Below are 17,307 nucleotides of genomic sequence, written 5' to 3'. Positions count from 1 at the left end.
GAGGATGCTGAGGCTGCTGCTGTGGATGGGCTGGGGTGAGGCAGCACAGCTGGTCAAGCACACCCTGCATGCCACCCAAACTGTGCACACGGGCACAGGAGAATGAAAACTGGAACTCATGGAGCAATACAGAGCTCCATATGATGAAGACATGATGATCTTGTAGGGCAAACGCTCACACCATGTCCCTAGAGAAGCATGGAGGATGGAACCAACTGAGATTTGGGGACTAAAATAGGTAGCATAAATAAGAAATTTAGCTATGACCAAAGCATGGGTGGTCCCTAGGGAGAAAATGTGCTTCCTTGCAGGGAGCACAGCTTCCGTGGTTCATCTTTAAAAATTACAAATCATTTGTGATCATCACAGTTCATCCCACTCTGGGGGTGGAGGTGGGGAGGGTGGGAAAGCATGGGAAGAAATCACAAAAATTCCTCCAGATGACCTCTCCTTGGAGTGTTTTGGATCATACTCTGGACATGGAGTAGAATTAAGTGAATTCTGAAGACTTAAGCTCTGAAGTTGTGTATACAGTGTCAATCAATCTATCTCTTAAGGAATTTCCTGGCTACACCAGCTAAAACAGTAGAGTAATGGGGTTTTCCAGAGGTCACCTATTGCAACCAAAAAATGTATTGCTGCCATTTGTCTTTCAGAACTTATCCTTTCCCTTGGCCAGTCCACAAGCTTTTGTTCATTAATTAAAATATTGCCACTCAGCTTGCATTCTCCTTGGCTGTCCTGCTGGAGATCACAGTTTCAGTAATTAACTGAATAGTTTACCATTCTGCTATCAAGTCACAGGTTGAAGGGGAATTAAATTTTTACAAGGAGTTTTACAACACAATTTAAAACAGAAGGCAGCAGTGAAATAGGATCTAGGTATGGCATTGCTTTCGGTGAATAAGCTGGTGTTATTTAAGTCCTGCAATTTCTTTAGAAGGCTTCCACTTACAAAAGAATCCATTAAAACACCCCGAAACATTAGCAGCATCTAAACTTGTACAGGACAGAAACTGTGTATTTGGGAGTTGTTCTGATATACTGGTCCCAATATGGGATAAACAAAACACTGTTTCAAGTGGGCAGAGAAAGGACAGCAGTACAAATGTCTGTTTCTTCCTTAAAAAATTCCTCCTCAGGGCATGTGAAACAAAGACCATAGGGGGAAAGAGAAAGACAAATAATAATAATCTTACTTGGAACAGAAAACCCTTGATTCATTTCACAGTCCTAACAAGTATCTTCAAATACCTGAGTATGAAGAAAGCCTCTGGCACTAAACTCAGAGCAGCCAAATAGGTAGCTCATACAGGTTACCAGCGCACATCAGCCGTCGGTTCCAGGATGCCATCCGAGTCCTCTAGACATGTGCCATCTTGATCTCTTCTCCTTGCTGTAAATTATTCAAAGTTGCACCTTCCCGGGCTAGTGCACACTATTAGCACCCAAGTCTGAAGCAGTAGCATGGCAAGTCCCAGTTCAATAAATTAGATGCACAGAAACAAAACATGATCACAGGCATCCTTTTACAGCAAGTAAATTTTACATTATTTACAGCCCCACTGTTAGAAACACTACTAGTGAATTTTTCTCTGAGGAGTCATACCCTCTCTTTCCTCCCCTGCTGTTCATTCTAGCCTCCCCTTATGTTTTACATCATTTTAGGGCAGAGATTTTGCTTGAGGCAGGACCGGTGGTTATTTCAGCAACAACAAGAGGCAAAGACACTGCATCAATTTTGACTAGATAAAATCCTGAGTAGAGAAAGAAGGTAAAATTTCACAAGGACTGGACCAAGACAGTGTCAAATGCAGCAGGAAAGTTGCTGCTAGTTCCAGCCTGAGCAAGCTCCAAATGCACACTCAGGTCAGAAATATGGAATTGAAAGTGGAAAAGGAAACCTGGTGAAGAACTGGACTGGGAGGCTAGGAGAAAAGAGGGATTGTTACAGACTGCAAGGAACGAAGCAATTAGTGCCATGGTCAGACACTGTCTGACACACAGCAGCTCCTATGAACTTTTATACTGGCTGATAGCAATTTCCCTGAACTTTACTGACACAAGGGGAGCAGATGGAAACTGTAACAGGGAAGCAGTAAAACATGACAGTGAGACCAAGAAGTCAGGTAGAATGCCAAACTCAGACAAAGGGATGGGTTCAGAAGTCAGCAACAGAACTATCCTCACATGGTCTGCTCTGTTGAAGTTCTCAATAAAGGACATCTACCTGCTTCTGTTGTCACTTGCCATATTAGCTTATGTTGATTTATATTTTTTTAAAGAACAGGAAGAACTACATGGACACAAACAGGTGACTGCATTAAGAGAACATTAGCAAGACCCTCAATGAGACAGGAGAAAATTAAAGTTCTGCATTGCATCAAAAGTAGCATGGCCAGCAAGTGAAGGGAAGTGATTCTCCCCCCACTACCCCACTCTCTTGAGATCCCACCTGGAGTGCTGTATCCACGTCTGGGACCCCCAACATAAGAAGGATGTGGACCTGTTGGAGCCAGTCCAGAGTAGGGCATGAAGGTGATCAAAGGGCTGGAGCACCTCTCCTATGAAGACAGACAGAGTTGGGGATGTTCAGCCTGGAGAAGGCAGTAGCTCTGGGGATACCTTAGAGTGGCCTGTCAGTACCTAAAGGGACCTAGGAGAGAGCTGGAGAGGAAATTTTTACAAGGACATGGAGTGGTAGGACAAGGGGGAATGGCTTTAAACTGAAAAAGGAAAGAATCCGATTAGATATGAGGAAAAAATTTTTACTGTGAGGGTGGTGATACAGGTTGTCAGAGAAGTTGTGGATGCCCCATCACTGGCAGTGTTCCAGATGGGGCTTTGGCAAGCTGGTGTAGTATAAGGTGTCCTTGTCTGTGGCAGAGTGGTAGCCTCTAGAGGATCTTTGATGATCTTCCAACCCAAACCATTCTATTTTGAGAATTCTTTTCCTCCTTGCATACATGAGTTTAACAGTGTATACAGTTTTTCTAATGTCTACTCCAGCATACAGTGGATTGTCTTTTACAGGTAAACTGGATTGAGGACTGTGTTGTATAAAAATACATGTAACTAGAAGAGCTGAAAAATGTGTGAAAAAATATAGGAAGAACAGTTTCTTTGCTTAAGGCAGTGCAGCCCTGAAGAACTGGATTTGTCTCAACTGATTCCATTGAGTTTCAAAGCAATCAACCAAATCTATACTTCTCAGAGAGAATCAGAGCCTGGTAGCCAAAACAACATTCTGAGACTTGATCCACAAACCTGCTCAGTGCTCACAGCTGCAAGGGCATATGCTGGAAGAGGTACTTCAGACAAGGTAATATAACACAACACACAGATAATGCTAAGTCATCCCAAAATTCAGGACTTGGGAATCTCAAATTGTTTTCTTCCCCAGATTAAAGTACTTTTGGGGTTATATTCTGCATCCTGGCTGCCACTGAATGCAGTACATGCCCTCCATTTGCAGGTATCACAGATAGGCTAATCCATATTTGTTACTGTAGAAATAACCATGACAGAAAAGCCCACAAGTTAATAACCCTGTATTAACAGCAGGGTTCAAAAAACACACAGCAGGAGGCACGAAGAGCCAGGGTAAACAGTAGAGTAGATGCTCATTAGGAAAGCTTTGTCCATCACATACACTGATGGAGACAGAGCCCCTGGGGATAAAAAAAGCAGCATCTGATAATGTAATTAATGTGTATATCTTAATGCACAGGAACATGGGTTGGGAGAATACCAGCTCTAATCAATAGTTATAAAAGCTTGACTTTGTAACCTGAATAATATTAGATTTTAAGTACCTGGCCTTGTAGAAACACATTTTTTAATACATTGAAGAAATACATTGAACAAGCCTTTTGTACTCAGAATACATTTGACGGTAAGGCAGTTATAAAATATACTATGCAGTAAAACACTGTTGTAAATCATATAGTATTATAACCATGGTTTACTAAACCAAATAAAAGCAGCACAGTCTTTTCAGATGACCAAATTGCACTTTATTCAATTACATCAATTGAATTTGAAAAAAAACCCTAAAAAACCCAAAAAAACCCATCATGGTATTTGCATGCATTCTTCTCTGCATTAGCTACTGAAGCAGAAGGAAAACAAAACCATGCTCAATGTTATGAATATTATTTATCAGCTGGATTCTTTCAAAAACAGTTTTAATACTGTCACAATGAAAAAAAAATATAAAAGGAAGGAATCAATTATCAGTTTAACTTCTATAACATCTTTTCTACTACCTTAATGGGCATTTCCATGTCTGATATGCACCAGTGCAGTGGAGATCACTTGCTGACCCAGTCTAGCCAAATTTGTAGAAAATGAAAATCACTCAACAGTTCAGACAGTGGTCTAAGTTCACTGAAGAAAAACTAATTTGGGCTCACATAAAGAAAAAACATCAGAATAATTTCTCTATCTCATAAATATACAGTTTTAGCTCTAAAAAATCATATACAATTAGTATGATGGCATTCCAAGTTCTTTATCTTTCACAATATCACATCAAGCATGCTTAAATTCACATGCAATATTATTTTCTCCTTTAACTGTCAGCCCTGCAAACTCAGCTATGTGTCAAGTTGGGTTCCTTCTGTCCCACACGTCACCAAAGAACTAAAGTTTCTCCCGGCCAAATGTGTCTGGTCCCATTAGTGAGTTGCCAAAGTGTCAGCTGCAAGGAAAGAAAATGTCCTTAGTGGCTACACCTGGACTGCAGGACTATGGGAGACATGCACCTCTGGACACACTCCCTGACCTCACGAGGGCAGGCAAGAAGACTTTAAAACTTTGCATTGTACACCTCACCTTCAGCACATCTCCTTTTTATTTTAAGAATAAACATACATTGTGTCATGCAAACTGCAAACTAGAGATCCCCAAATCTGTCAGTCCCATAAGAGCCCATTCTAATTCTTCCCCAGACTCTCACACTAGAAAGAATTAAGTGAGTCTACTCACTTCTCTCTGGCTATTTATCTCACTCCCTTTTCACTGCCCATTTTGGGACACAGACCTGAGTATATGGGAGAGCCTACAGGACAAAAAGCACCAGAGCAGCTAAAGTCAGGCCAATGCTGCAGCAAAGGAGTTCCTAAGTTGGGAAGGACTGTCTAGAATAACAATCTGATGGGAAAACTTTGCAGCTGGTTGGACTTAAGCAGAGGGAGGGAGCCTGAGGGATGCCCACATTGGAACCCTTCTGGTGGCTACATGAGGTCTGGGCTTTCTATTCTGAGGATGGATGGTGCCTCTGTGACACCCCCAGCCCCAGTGTGAGTGTCATCCCACAGCAAAATGCTTGTAGGAGGCTCAGCCTGCCACAGCATGTGACCATATTTATTGTATGAGAATCACGATGGGTGACATTTAGCAACCACATTTCCTTCTTTCTCCTCAAAGAAGATAAACTTAGAGTTTTCTTTGCCTTTTTTGCCCCCACCCCCTTCTCCTTCACTAAATGTTCAGAGCCCCTTTGCAGTCTTGCTGGTGCTCTCCTGTCCAGCTCCTCCAAGAAGGGACCAGCAGGGTCTGGATTGCTGCAGGGCAGCCTGGTTTTCTCTCTGTGTTGCACTCCCCTTTCCAACCTGGCAACAGTGGTTGGGCAAAAATTACCTCCCCAGGTGCTTATCTTCTTCTCTTGCAGACCCACAACCACCCCACTATACAATTTCAGGTTTTCTAAATCAAGCCATTTGTAATTAAAAAATAAAATATTTACAGCAAACACAGATGGTTACTGCCATGTGTTAGTGTTAAACTGAGCTGAATCACACCCAGAGCAGCAGATGAAGGTAAAGATTTCATGGAGACTGGTAATGACTCACAAGTGCCATAATTTTTACTCTTTTTTTTTTTTGGAGCTGAACCCCACTTTCATTATCTTCGTCCTGACATTTTAAGGGTAGCAAATTAAAAAGCAAGCATAAAGAAAAGTCTTATAGAGAAGTATACAGATGCATAATCTGTAAAGAGCTATGTGAAATGTAAGACTGCACGTGAAATGAATCAGTGCCTTTGGAGGTGTGAGGCTTGGTTTAAGTTGCATAAAACCAAAAAAAGAATATTATGAAACTGCTCATTTATTTAATTTCTTTCAAAGATGACAGGCTGTGTGTATTTTATTGGGAGCAGCTATGGCTGCTTTGTGCAGTTTGACTGCTTTAGGGTCTGCCCCAGTAACCAGGGAAGTCAACTCTGCAGTCCATGGCCTTCCATCAAGGATCTTTCAGGAGGGGGACAGAACTGACAGAGGGAAACAAAAACATCTTACACAACTGTAGCATTTGCCAGAATCCATCTGCCAAAGCCCTCCACGTGTTTCTCAAGGCTCACTGTACAGGGAGTTTCACTTTCACGTTGATGCTCTTGGCTCCTGAAGTACCATATATTTCAAATTAATTATTCATGTTCCATTACAAAGTAAGCTTTCAACTGCTTTTTAGTCCTGTTAGCCAACAATACCTCAGTCAAAGGAGCAGGATTCTGTTTCTTCTTGTGGGAGACTTTATTTGCATTGCTTCCTAAATCTCAACTTGATGACTAATCGGTTGCAACTGAGCAAACCCAGTGAAAATAAAAGAGCCTGCAGAGGTGTCACTGAGAGTTTAATTAAGCTTCCAGATCCTTTATTACCAATAACCTCGTTGCATAACTAAAGGAAAGACCCAGCCAGAGTCTGATTCTCCATCTGGTTTGCAAAAGAGGAAATCACACAGAAGTTTTCTTTGTATATATAGCACATTTAAGAGATGCTAATTCACATAACAGAAGTAGAATTCCCAACCCCATTATTACAGAACCACTTCTCAGAAGAGACTTGTATATTAAAGTCAACACTGCAAAATAAATTGTTTCACAGAACTTATAAAAGAAAATGGGTTTCTCAGGGAAAACTGTAACCTAGTGCTAATTAGACTCAAAAGCACGATGACAAGTAGAAAGATCGTGATTTTCACACCACCAGACATTTCTCAGCATTTCCATTAACTACATTATTTGGGGTGATGAGAAAACTAAAACCTGGAGAATATGTACAGGCTAGCACTATTGATGGAGTGGGAGATGGTGCTTTCAGAATGTCTACTGAGAGCTTCCTCCACGAATATATATAGCATAATTGTTTTGCATTCATGCAATAATTAGACTGAGTAAACAATGCTAGCAACAAAGGGAAGATGGTAAACATGCCTGACTTTCAGGCATGTTTGCAGTGAAAGCCAACTACTGCTAGGTAAGATGGACTACATGCAAGCATTATAACAAAACTCCAAATTTACATTAGAATCAATCAAGGCAATAGGTCCTGCTCTTTTTTCATTATTTCCAAAATGTAGTAAACACTCCAAAAGGACTGACCCCATACCACGAAATAGAGAAAAACATGGAAAACAGTATACTGTTACAAAGAGAAATGTCACATTCACCTCTTCAACTACCACATTTTCAGCTCTGATCCAAGTTGCACTGAAGCTAATTAAAAGATTCACATTAGCTTCAGTGAGATCTGGATCAGATCTGACGCTGTTAAAATCACCATAATGTTCTGATTCTAATTATATTTACAAGAAAGATTCTAATTATATTTACAAGAAAATCTATATAACACTAATTTCAAATGTTGTTAAATGTCAAGGAATCATCAAGTTAAGGGAAATGAGAAAATCAGTGACAGAAACCAACTCAATTCGCCCTAGAGCTGTTGGAAAAGAAAGAAGGACCACAAACTTCCCTTATTTTTACAAAACTATAGATGTTTCTGCAGAAAACAAACTAAGCTAGGTAATCTTAGAAATGGGGAAATGAATCCCACACAACTTCCCTTAGTCACCACACGCTGTAAGTCCAGCCAATGCCAAAATTGTGACGCTTTGCAGAACATGACCAGAAAAAGCAGCAGTGAAAACAGATACAAAGCGTGTAGTGACACTACCAGATAAAGATACATTCAAAAGTCAGACTAGCATGCCCAAGGTAATTACTTTGAGTATAAAAAAAACAATAAAGACAAGGTAATTTTAGCACAGCTCAAATTTAGAGGCTTGAACAGCTGCCACTAACTTGAATTAAACCAAGTTATCTTTGCTGGCAGTTTAAGTCCAATTAGCCAATTCAGGTTAATAAGACACAGATGGAGATTTATCAGAAGCTAACTCTCAGCTGATGTGCCCGAACATCCTACAAAAATTTTCATGGGAAAGGTCATGCTATTTCAGAAGATCCACACCCATTATACTACAAGGAGAATAACTCAGCGGGATCAGTTTTATCTGGGGAGCTGAAGGGGGGCTTCCCAAACTATAAAATGCAGTCACCTCTTGAGAAGAGCATGACTGAGTTGCTCTAATAACTGCACTTCTACTACATAAAGCAATTGTAATATGTTTCGTAAGCTTCATTTCACTTGCTGACTGTTTTCGGAGTCTGCTGAGTTCTCAGCATTTCAAAGTGTCAAAACTGCATTCAGATCATATAAAAAAATACAAGAAGCATCAAGAGAAAAAAGGGCTAAAGGGAAAGGAAACAAGGTGGGAAGAAAAACTTGCATGCAAACCTACATATATGCACATTTTCATTTCTCAATAAAGTTGGTATCAAAGGTATACATAACAAATAATCAGGTTTGGAGATAAACTCTTTACCCTCACACAGGATGGGTTCCAATCTAAATGCTCTGAGGAAGGAGCTAGAAACTTTTTATGCTGTTGCAAGGGGTTGGTTTGGGGTTTGTTCTTTTTTTAAAAAGGAAATCTTTTAGTAGTTGGTGTAGCAAAAGTTTCAGTTCATGGGGTTGTTCCCAAACAGAGGGTCTCACAAGCTGAAAAACACTCCACTAGCTCAAATCAGTGGCCCGTCCAGTCCTGCTGACATTGCATACTGAATGTACCCTGAGGAAGGCAGAAAATAACACTGCACAGTGAAAAGTTATGGAGCAGTTTTCCTATAAATATCTGTTCAGTTTATTAAATAGGAACAAACACAAGTGATATAACTACAGAAGCATGGGATGCAAGGGCACAGCCAGCATTCTTCCCGAGAGAGGTCTGGTCTGTGGTAGCATGTCCCAGCAGCCCCATCTGACACAAGAGCCCTCCCCATCCTTTGAGCCAGTGTCTCTAACCCGTGTGGCTCCAACCGCGGTGATTTCCCAGCTGAGAGAATCTTCACCAGCCTCGAGTGTGTTTTAACACATAACTGTGCAATGGTGTAAAACTCTTACACTCCGTGCCATTTACATTTTTTTTGCAGAGCATCACTGTGCTCTCAGCAGCCCACAAGCATTCGTTCCAAGTGAAGTACACTCGTGCTGACTATTAAGAGTGCAAGTTACTTCAAATCTTCAATTTGTATGGCAGTACAGACGACACCGTGCGTGCCTTTTGGAGCAGCAAACGCTGACTTCCCACTCAGACAGACTCCCAAGCTTGCCTCGGTACTCGCCCGGCTGCCTGTGCGGGAATCCCGCAGCTGGGAAAGCGGCAGACGGAGTGACCCGCAGCCAGCAGCAGGGAATGGCTCTCCGTGCATAGCAGCCCCTTGTTCCGCTTCCCAAAGCACCCCACTGCCCCACGAATCCACCGCACTAGTCTCCACCACGATACAAACCGGGGGGAGAGGGGGCTCCTCTTCAATCCAAAATACAGGTAATTAAAGGAACCCGGTGAAACAGCCACCCCAACTCCGCACCTTCGGGGACCCACGGCCGAGAGGCACAGCACCTTACTCCGTCACTCTCCAGCCCCCAGTTCCAGCCCAAACGCCACCGAAAGCTTCCCCCGCAAGGAGCTGGGCAGGAACTTTGGCCGCCACCGCCGGAGCCTCCCCGCGTCCCCTCAGCCGGGGCGCCGCGCCGCCAGCTCGCCCCCTCCTCCCGAAACGAGCCCCCGGCTGGCCACCTGTGGGAGCAGGGTCCCGGGGTGCGGGGCAGGGGCTGCCCGCGGGGAAGGGGTCGGGAGAAGGGGGAAGGAAGGGGCACTCACCCTGGCAGTGGCAGCAGGCGCCCGCCGCGGGGTGGAGCGGGGGCGGCGCGGCGGCCGGCATGGTGCGGGGGCTCGGCTGGGCTGGGCTCGGCTGGGGCCAGGGGCTGCCCGCACGGTACCGCACGCTCCCTCCGCGCCGCCTCTCGCTGGCGAGGGCAGGCACCGAGAGGGAGGGAGGGGACCCGGCGGGGAGGCGGCGCCGAGCATCGGCCACACCAGCGGTCGCACCCCCGCACGGCTCCCGGGCTGCCCCGCCGGCCGGCACCGCCCCGCCTCAGCGCCTCAGCGCCTCGGCGCCTCAGCGCCTCAGCGCCCGCCCCCGCCCCGCTCCCCGCCCGCCCCCTGCCTTTCCCCGGCGCCCAGCTCAGCCCCAGCCGCCCGCATGTCCCCGTTTGCTCCCCAGCCGGGCGCCGGTGTTTGGTACGTGCCCGGGGGGCTCCACGCGTCCCCGCCGGTGTTCCCGGGTGGCGGGATGTGGGGCGCTGCTCCAGCCCGCCCGTGAGTGAAAACGCGTTTGTTGTTGCCCTGCAGATGCCAAGAAGACTTGGTATATCATTCACAGAGTCACGGAATATGCTGAGTTGGAAGGGACCCTCAAGGATCACTTCACCTTTCACAGCACCGTCCCCAAGAGTCACACTATGTTCCTGAGAGCACTGTCCAAATGTTTCTTGAACTCCGTCAGGCTCCTGCTGTGACCACTGCCCTGGGGAGCCTGTTCCATGCCCAGCCACCCTCTGGGGGAAGAATCGTTTCCTGATGCCCAACCTAAACCTCCCCCGACACAGGTTCAATTTCACTTGGATTAAAGGAGACAAGCACTAAGAGATGTAAATAAAGCACACGCTGAACACATGAACAACTGGTTGCCTAACTTCTACATAAAATATGAGAAGGGAGTTTATTTTATCCTGGCTGCCATGGGATGGCACATGGCACATGCTACATGGCTGGCACACCCGAAAAATATGAGAATGAAGTGATGAGGCACAAAGCTGATTTAAGGGTTGTGTAAATAGAGGTTGGACCGTTTACCATGCTGCAAAAAGAGATGCAACTTGGTAACAGCACATACATGCTTTCACGGGGGAAAATACCACAAACTAACAGGCTGTTTGATCTTGCAGTGGTAATGGATGAGTTGATGTCTGGAAGCTGAAGTTCAGCAAATTCGAATTAGAAATGTTATCAGTGGGAGTGAATAATCATTGGCACAAAATGTGGAGAGAAGCTGTATTTTATTCTTTGGAAACCTCCTAATAACACAAGATGTCTCTGTGGAAAATAACATATAGATACTGTATGAATAACATATAAATACTGTATCCCAATAAAGAAGTTGAACTTGCCACACAGAAAAGTTAGTGGCCAGGGATATCATGTAGGTCAAACTAAATGATTACATGATTCTGGCCTTAAACTGTATAAACAGGACAAAGCAGAACATGCTAAACATATACTCTGATTTTTGTCATTTACTGAAATGTAAACAGCTGTCCTGTTTAATAACTTGTCTTCTATGTTTTTACTTCCAGGGTATTTCATCATTTTGGGGGCAACTGAGTCTGACACAAACACCTTTGTAAAATTACATCTTGAACAATATTTACCCTGAAATGTATTTCACTGTGGTCTGTAAGAGCTAAGCATAAAGAAATGGGTATAAAGCTCAAATATCTTTACTCACTCTTTGACATTGACAATTTACATTTTGCAAGAATATGAGGTGTGTGAAACTATGTTAAATAAAAGCATACACAAAAACTGTCTTGTAAACTAGTCAAAACTCAGGTTGACAAAACCCTGCAACACATTATAATACCAAATTATATCTAAAAATATAGCTTAAAAATGTATGCTAAAATGTATGCTAAAAATGTAGCATAATTTCACCATCTTTTGAAATCTTCATGTTTGTTTAAAATCTCAAAAACTCTCAAATTCCATATTTATTCACTTGCTTTTGCCTTACTCCTTTATCTAGAGCTTGTTAATCCTGCAGTCACCATTATCTGTGTATCAAAGTCATTTTCAAATAACTGATCTTCAGGATTAGAACTGCCTGAAGGAGTGTAACTAAAGTATTTCTCTTCAGTCATTTTCACATGTGCCGTTTGTGTTGTATAAAAGGTTGCCCCTTCTGACACAATGTCCATTCAGAATCTTGGCTTTAGTAGTCTGGCAGGTGTCTCCCCATCTTTCACCTGCTTTCTTAAACAAAGTTACTACTAGTTTCTGCAGTTGTCAGCATCTCAGTTACTAACCCTATGGTAAGAAATCAGGGACTATGTTCAGTTCCTGTCTCTGGGACTCCTCCACCAGGTGATTCCACTTTTCTCTGTGTGACCTTTTAAATGTAAAATGTCAATAATAACATCAGTTAGAGGGATTTGCTGTTGATTGATGCAAAATCCTTGGAACAGCTAAGTATCACTCTGAATTATCTCACTCCATGCAGCTGGCTTCCAAAGTAAGAATGTAACATGACCCTAAAATCAACACGAAATCAGTAGTACCTTCATCATTTCTTCTTGTAGAATGAAATACAGACGAGGAGTGAATACAGACTTCTAAAGATACCTCATTCCTACTTGCCTCTTGAAAACTGTCACCTCTGCCTTCATCAGTCAGTGAAGTGGTTTTTCCTTTAATCCACTTTTCAACCAGCCAGTGACCTCAACCACTCCATTCCTCTACTAAACCATTTGCAACTTCCTTGCCCTTTCTTAATAAGCACAAACAAGAACCACCAGATTGGTTTCTCAATAACTTTTTAACCTCTAAGAAAGCTGAATTTCACAGACTGAAATGACAAATAGCAGAAAGTTGTCAAATACACATCTGTGTGTGTTGCACATCCAGCTCATACATAATATCTACATATGGCTATGACTGACAACAGGTATGTTGGTACACCCTCGGAAATGGATGTTCAGTCTCTTTTATTGAGAAATCATACTCTCTTTTGGCCTTGTCCTAAAATCAGCAATTTCTTTCTGCCTTAGAAACCACCTCTTCTTTCTCTCCCTTTTCTCCTCCCTTGAGACCCAGGATTCTGCTGGCACCTGTTCTGTGTCAAGGGCTGTACTTGAATTAAAGGAGATATGTAAAAAAAAGTTCCTACTGATCTTCTTGAGGAATTATTCTCTCTAGATGATCATGCTCAGAAATTGCATTTTGTTTGTTTCTTGTCGTATTCTTGGGAATATGTAATTACAATTAAATCCACATTTTATCATGGTGGACCTATTAACTTATACCCCAGATAGGATCATCCCTTCTGCTATCACAACACATTGCTTTGAAAATGATAAATCACCTATACACACCATTCCAAGTGAGGAAGAAGTATCAAGAGCTACTATATATATTTATTTGCCTCTGTTTTGCATAATTTAAAAGAAATTACAATTGCCTTTTGACGAGAAAAAAGCAGCTACTTTAATCAGTTTATTCACAAAGTCTGATGAGAGCTGTCTTCCTAATGTCCAGTAATCCAATCTAGAATATTGAATAAATCAGCATAGAAATAGCAGTTTCATAAGGTGGTTTCAAACACAAAAATGTTTGTCTGTCATTTTCATGTGAAAGTCATTAATATACAGTGGTTTTCCAAATTGGTAATAGTCCTTGAGGTGCCAAATTAGGCTTGAAGTCTCAAAGGCCAGTGCTATAATGACATTTTCCTGTAGTCTATAAAGAAAAGTGCATGTCTGATTTTCAGATGAATATGAATATCCCATGTCACTGGGATATTCCAAACACCCAGGAGCCATGGTTGCCTGGGGCACATTAAACTTTGTCACATCATGTGGTGTAAAGTGACTTCCACTGACACAGAGGCTGAAACACAGACGTGTGACAGACACCCTGACACGCTGCTGCTCCAGACAGAATCATCAGGGATGATTTCATATTTGCAAAAATACCTGTATTGTAAATAAGACAGCACTTGATATGGCTCCCTTCAAAAACAAAAAAAAAAAAAAAACAACAAAAAAAAAGAAACCTAGTGCATTTAATATTAAAAATAAAGACAAAAAAATCCCCTGACCTTTACAGAGGACTAAAAATAAGACTGAGTTCTCTCTAAACTGCATTTCTATCTCATCTTTTATGGCTTGAGTATATGAAATACAAGGGGCAAAAGATGAAGGAATTAATCTCAATGAAGGCGATGGTAGCTAACAATCTGCTGCTGTTAGAACTCCATAAGGTAATATTTGAGACCTCTTCAATAAGAAATCAGAAGTAATCAGTAAAATATCAAAAATTACAGGCATTATTCAAATCACAAAAAACAAATGCCAAGCTATATGTGAACAACACAGGGTTTAACCTCCACCCTAAAAAACGAATTTAAAAAAATATCAAAGAGTTTACATCCACGCTACTCCTTAGATGTATGCTAAATGTCATGAAGAAAAGAGTTCCCAATAGAAACCAAATTCTAATACCAGAGTGGAATCAAGACAATGTATAATTTTGCCAGCACAGTGATATTACAGGTATTTACACAACAATAGCACTGAAAAAACTCACAAGATCAAATACAGAAAATCAGGATCCAAAGCTTCCTCAGCCACAATCAGGAGGCCAGCAGATATCCAAAGCAAAAACCAGACTTTGGCAACTTATTACCTAACCAAGAAAGAAGATAATGAACATAATTCTCTACTTCTTTCCAGAATTAACTTTTTGTTTAAAGGGCATATTTGGAAAAAAGCATTGTATTCTCACCAAAGTAAGTTCTGTTATCTTCCTCTAACATACTGCCTTATTTCAGCTCCTAAGTCATGATAATACTTAATCAGTGTCAAATTCAGATAATTAGAAACTGCAATGGAAAAGGGCATTGATAATAGGTGCATTATAAATGGCAATGTTTTGATGATGTGGGATAATTCTCCATTACTTGTTTTAGGTAGTGTTAACATATTAAAGAGACACCCATTGGTATCAAATGAGTAGAAATTGTGACCGCCTGACATCCCCTGACACTCCAGATTTCAGCTTTGCCTGTGCTAGATGAAACATACAGGATTATGACTTTTGCCTTCGAAGAAGACTCTTAGAAGTCTTCTTAGGAACACTTCTCAAAGGAGACGTTATATTTTATTTATATTTGTTCTATTTATATTTTATATTTAATTATGTCCTTCATTCAAGTATCACAAAGGTCATCAACATTCAGTGAAATCTTGCACAATGATATAAGGCACATAGGAACTTCATTAATAGATGACCTGATCAAAACCTAGATGTGGAGAAAAAACAGTAAAGGTATATAAACTTTATTTTAGTACCTTAAATGAATATTAAAAGTAAGAATTTTGAAGTGTGGAGACACTCAATGAGGGTCACACAGCAAGTCACAGAAATAGAATCCAAACCCAAACTGCCTTTGTGTTCCTCAATATTTGCCATTGTTATTACAATATTTGATGTTGGATGTGTTTTTTTGAAAGTACCCTAGGTATTGACGCCCCTGTGTAAGCTCTTTGTGGATTTTTTAGAAGCCATATCCCCTGGTTGACAGCAGAGCTTTAAAAATACACTTGTCTCCTTGCTTAGAAGTTACTCTACCTTCCTTGCTTTGAAGTTTTGAACACAGTTCCTGCTGTGAGTACTTCTATTTGCTACATATCAGCTTATTTCATGCTTCGTGTAAAGTGAAGAGGAACCTTAGCTTCTTGGAGACACTGGTTTTCACTGCCACTGATGGCTCAGGCAACAGAGAATTTAGCTGTAAACAGTGTGAGACAGTGTTTGTACAGATACATTTTTAAATGTTACAATTCATAGTGTTTGGAAGCAGGCAGTTCATACTTACTAATTATGTCTATATTGTTATTGCAGAAATGGAACACTACCAGAAAAATAAAGATAGATTGGAAGAACAGACCAGTGAACCAGAAATAACAGTGCCAGTCTGATATCATCTTTTACTCCAAGGTCATTTAATCTAACACTGGTCAGTACTGATGAACAGGCCAGACTTGTGAGTGACACCAGAGCAAAGTGGCTGCTACTGGGAAGGCGAGAGAGGCATCAGTGATTTTCTGGGCACCTCTTCAGGTAACTTGAGCAGCAATATATGTTTCTCTGTGTTCAGCAGCTGGGCTTAATGAGCAAATTCAATTCCTCAGTTCTGCACTGAATGAAAAGGCTAGAACAAAGAAAGTGTGTCTGGTTTCAGGCATGGATGAACAAGACCCAAACTGCCCAGCCTCTGCTGCATCTTTGGGAAACATGGCCACACAAGCTGTTGTGTTCATACGTGCAAAAGGGAGGAACTCACCAAGATACCGCAGTCTGTCTTCAGTGTAATGTAGCTGTAGATGTTCCTTAAATTCTTTTTCACCCCTCTTTTGAAATAAGGACTTTTCATGCAAATGTGATTGGTCAGAGAAGCAAAAATTTGAAAACTGCAGATTTTACCTGAGAAACCTCCCAAATAATATGAATTGTGGGCTTTAGCACCGTCATAAAAAACATCCCACCTTCTGTGCTTTCATTGAGAATACTTGAAAACTGTCTTTTGTGCAAGATCCAATCTGATTAACGATACTTACTTCTTAGGAAAAATCGATAAAGAATCTGTATTTTCCTTATCACTCTTGAATACACTCCACTATAGTTAAAATTCAGACAGCAAACAGGGCACTATCACTGCTACTTTCTGCTTGCTTGCAGCATCACTTTTCCATTTCTTACCCAGGACAGGACTTGTTTCTTGCCCATGCTTTTGCAGAGTCAGCCACATTGGCATTCCTGATGGCCTTCTCCATCTCACCATAAAAACACACATGACACAGAGGAAACTCAGGCACACAGGGATTAGGCATTTTGAGACTTCTCCCCAAAAAGAATTCATGAGGAAAGCCTACACAGGTGGTGATCTCATGGACAGAGACCTCAGTGGGACTCCTAAGCAATCACATCAGGCAGGTCAAACCATCTGGAGAGATAGGACCAGCCTGCTCTTACTGAGAGCTGAAGAGAGACAGATCTCTCTCTATATGGAAATAAAAAGCCTCAACAGAAGGGCTTTATACTCAGTAGGGAGGAGAATATAGAGCATGTCACTTACCTTCACTTTCACTACACTGACCTTGAAAAGACTGCCTTGCAATCCCAGTTATTCAATTCATTATTGTCGTAGTTAAGAGCTGACAATGTAAAAGTGGCACCTGGAATTATATAGATGCATTGCAACACACAGTTCTGACAGTCTGATGAGCTGGGTCCAAATTTACAGTACAATTAATTGAAGATTTTCACTTATAATAGGAAGAAA

The 17,307-nt window shown here is 41.7% G+C and overlaps 1 protein-coding gene across 1 annotated transcript in view; it reads right to left on the bottom strand.

The window, feature by feature from the left end:
* The window catches only part of DCLK3 (doublecortin like kinase 3), a 30,839-nt gene extending 20,583 nt beyond the window's left edge, over positions 1 to 10,256 (bottom strand). Inside the window, exon 1 of the mRNA XM_085051453.1 lies at positions 10,008 to 10,256. Coding sequence (XP_084907579.1) covers positions 10,008 to 10,068 — 61 coding nt within the window. The 5' untranslated portion in view covers positions 10,069 to 10,256. The remainder of the gene's footprint in view (positions 1 to 10,007) is intronic.
* Positions 10,257 to 17,307: the final 7,051 nt, after the last annotated feature.

The sequence above is a fragment of the Lichenostomus cassidix genome, chromosome 2, assembly GCF_008360975.1.
Source record: "Lichenostomus cassidix isolate B80296 chromosome 2, HeHo_3.0, whole genome shotgun sequence".
Lineage (NCBI taxonomy): Eukaryota > Metazoa > Chordata > Aves > Passeriformes > Meliphagidae > Lichenostomus > Lichenostomus cassidix.
The sequence above is the reverse complement of the archived record's forward strand: the minus strand, read 5'-3'. Positions and strand labels throughout refer to the sequence as shown.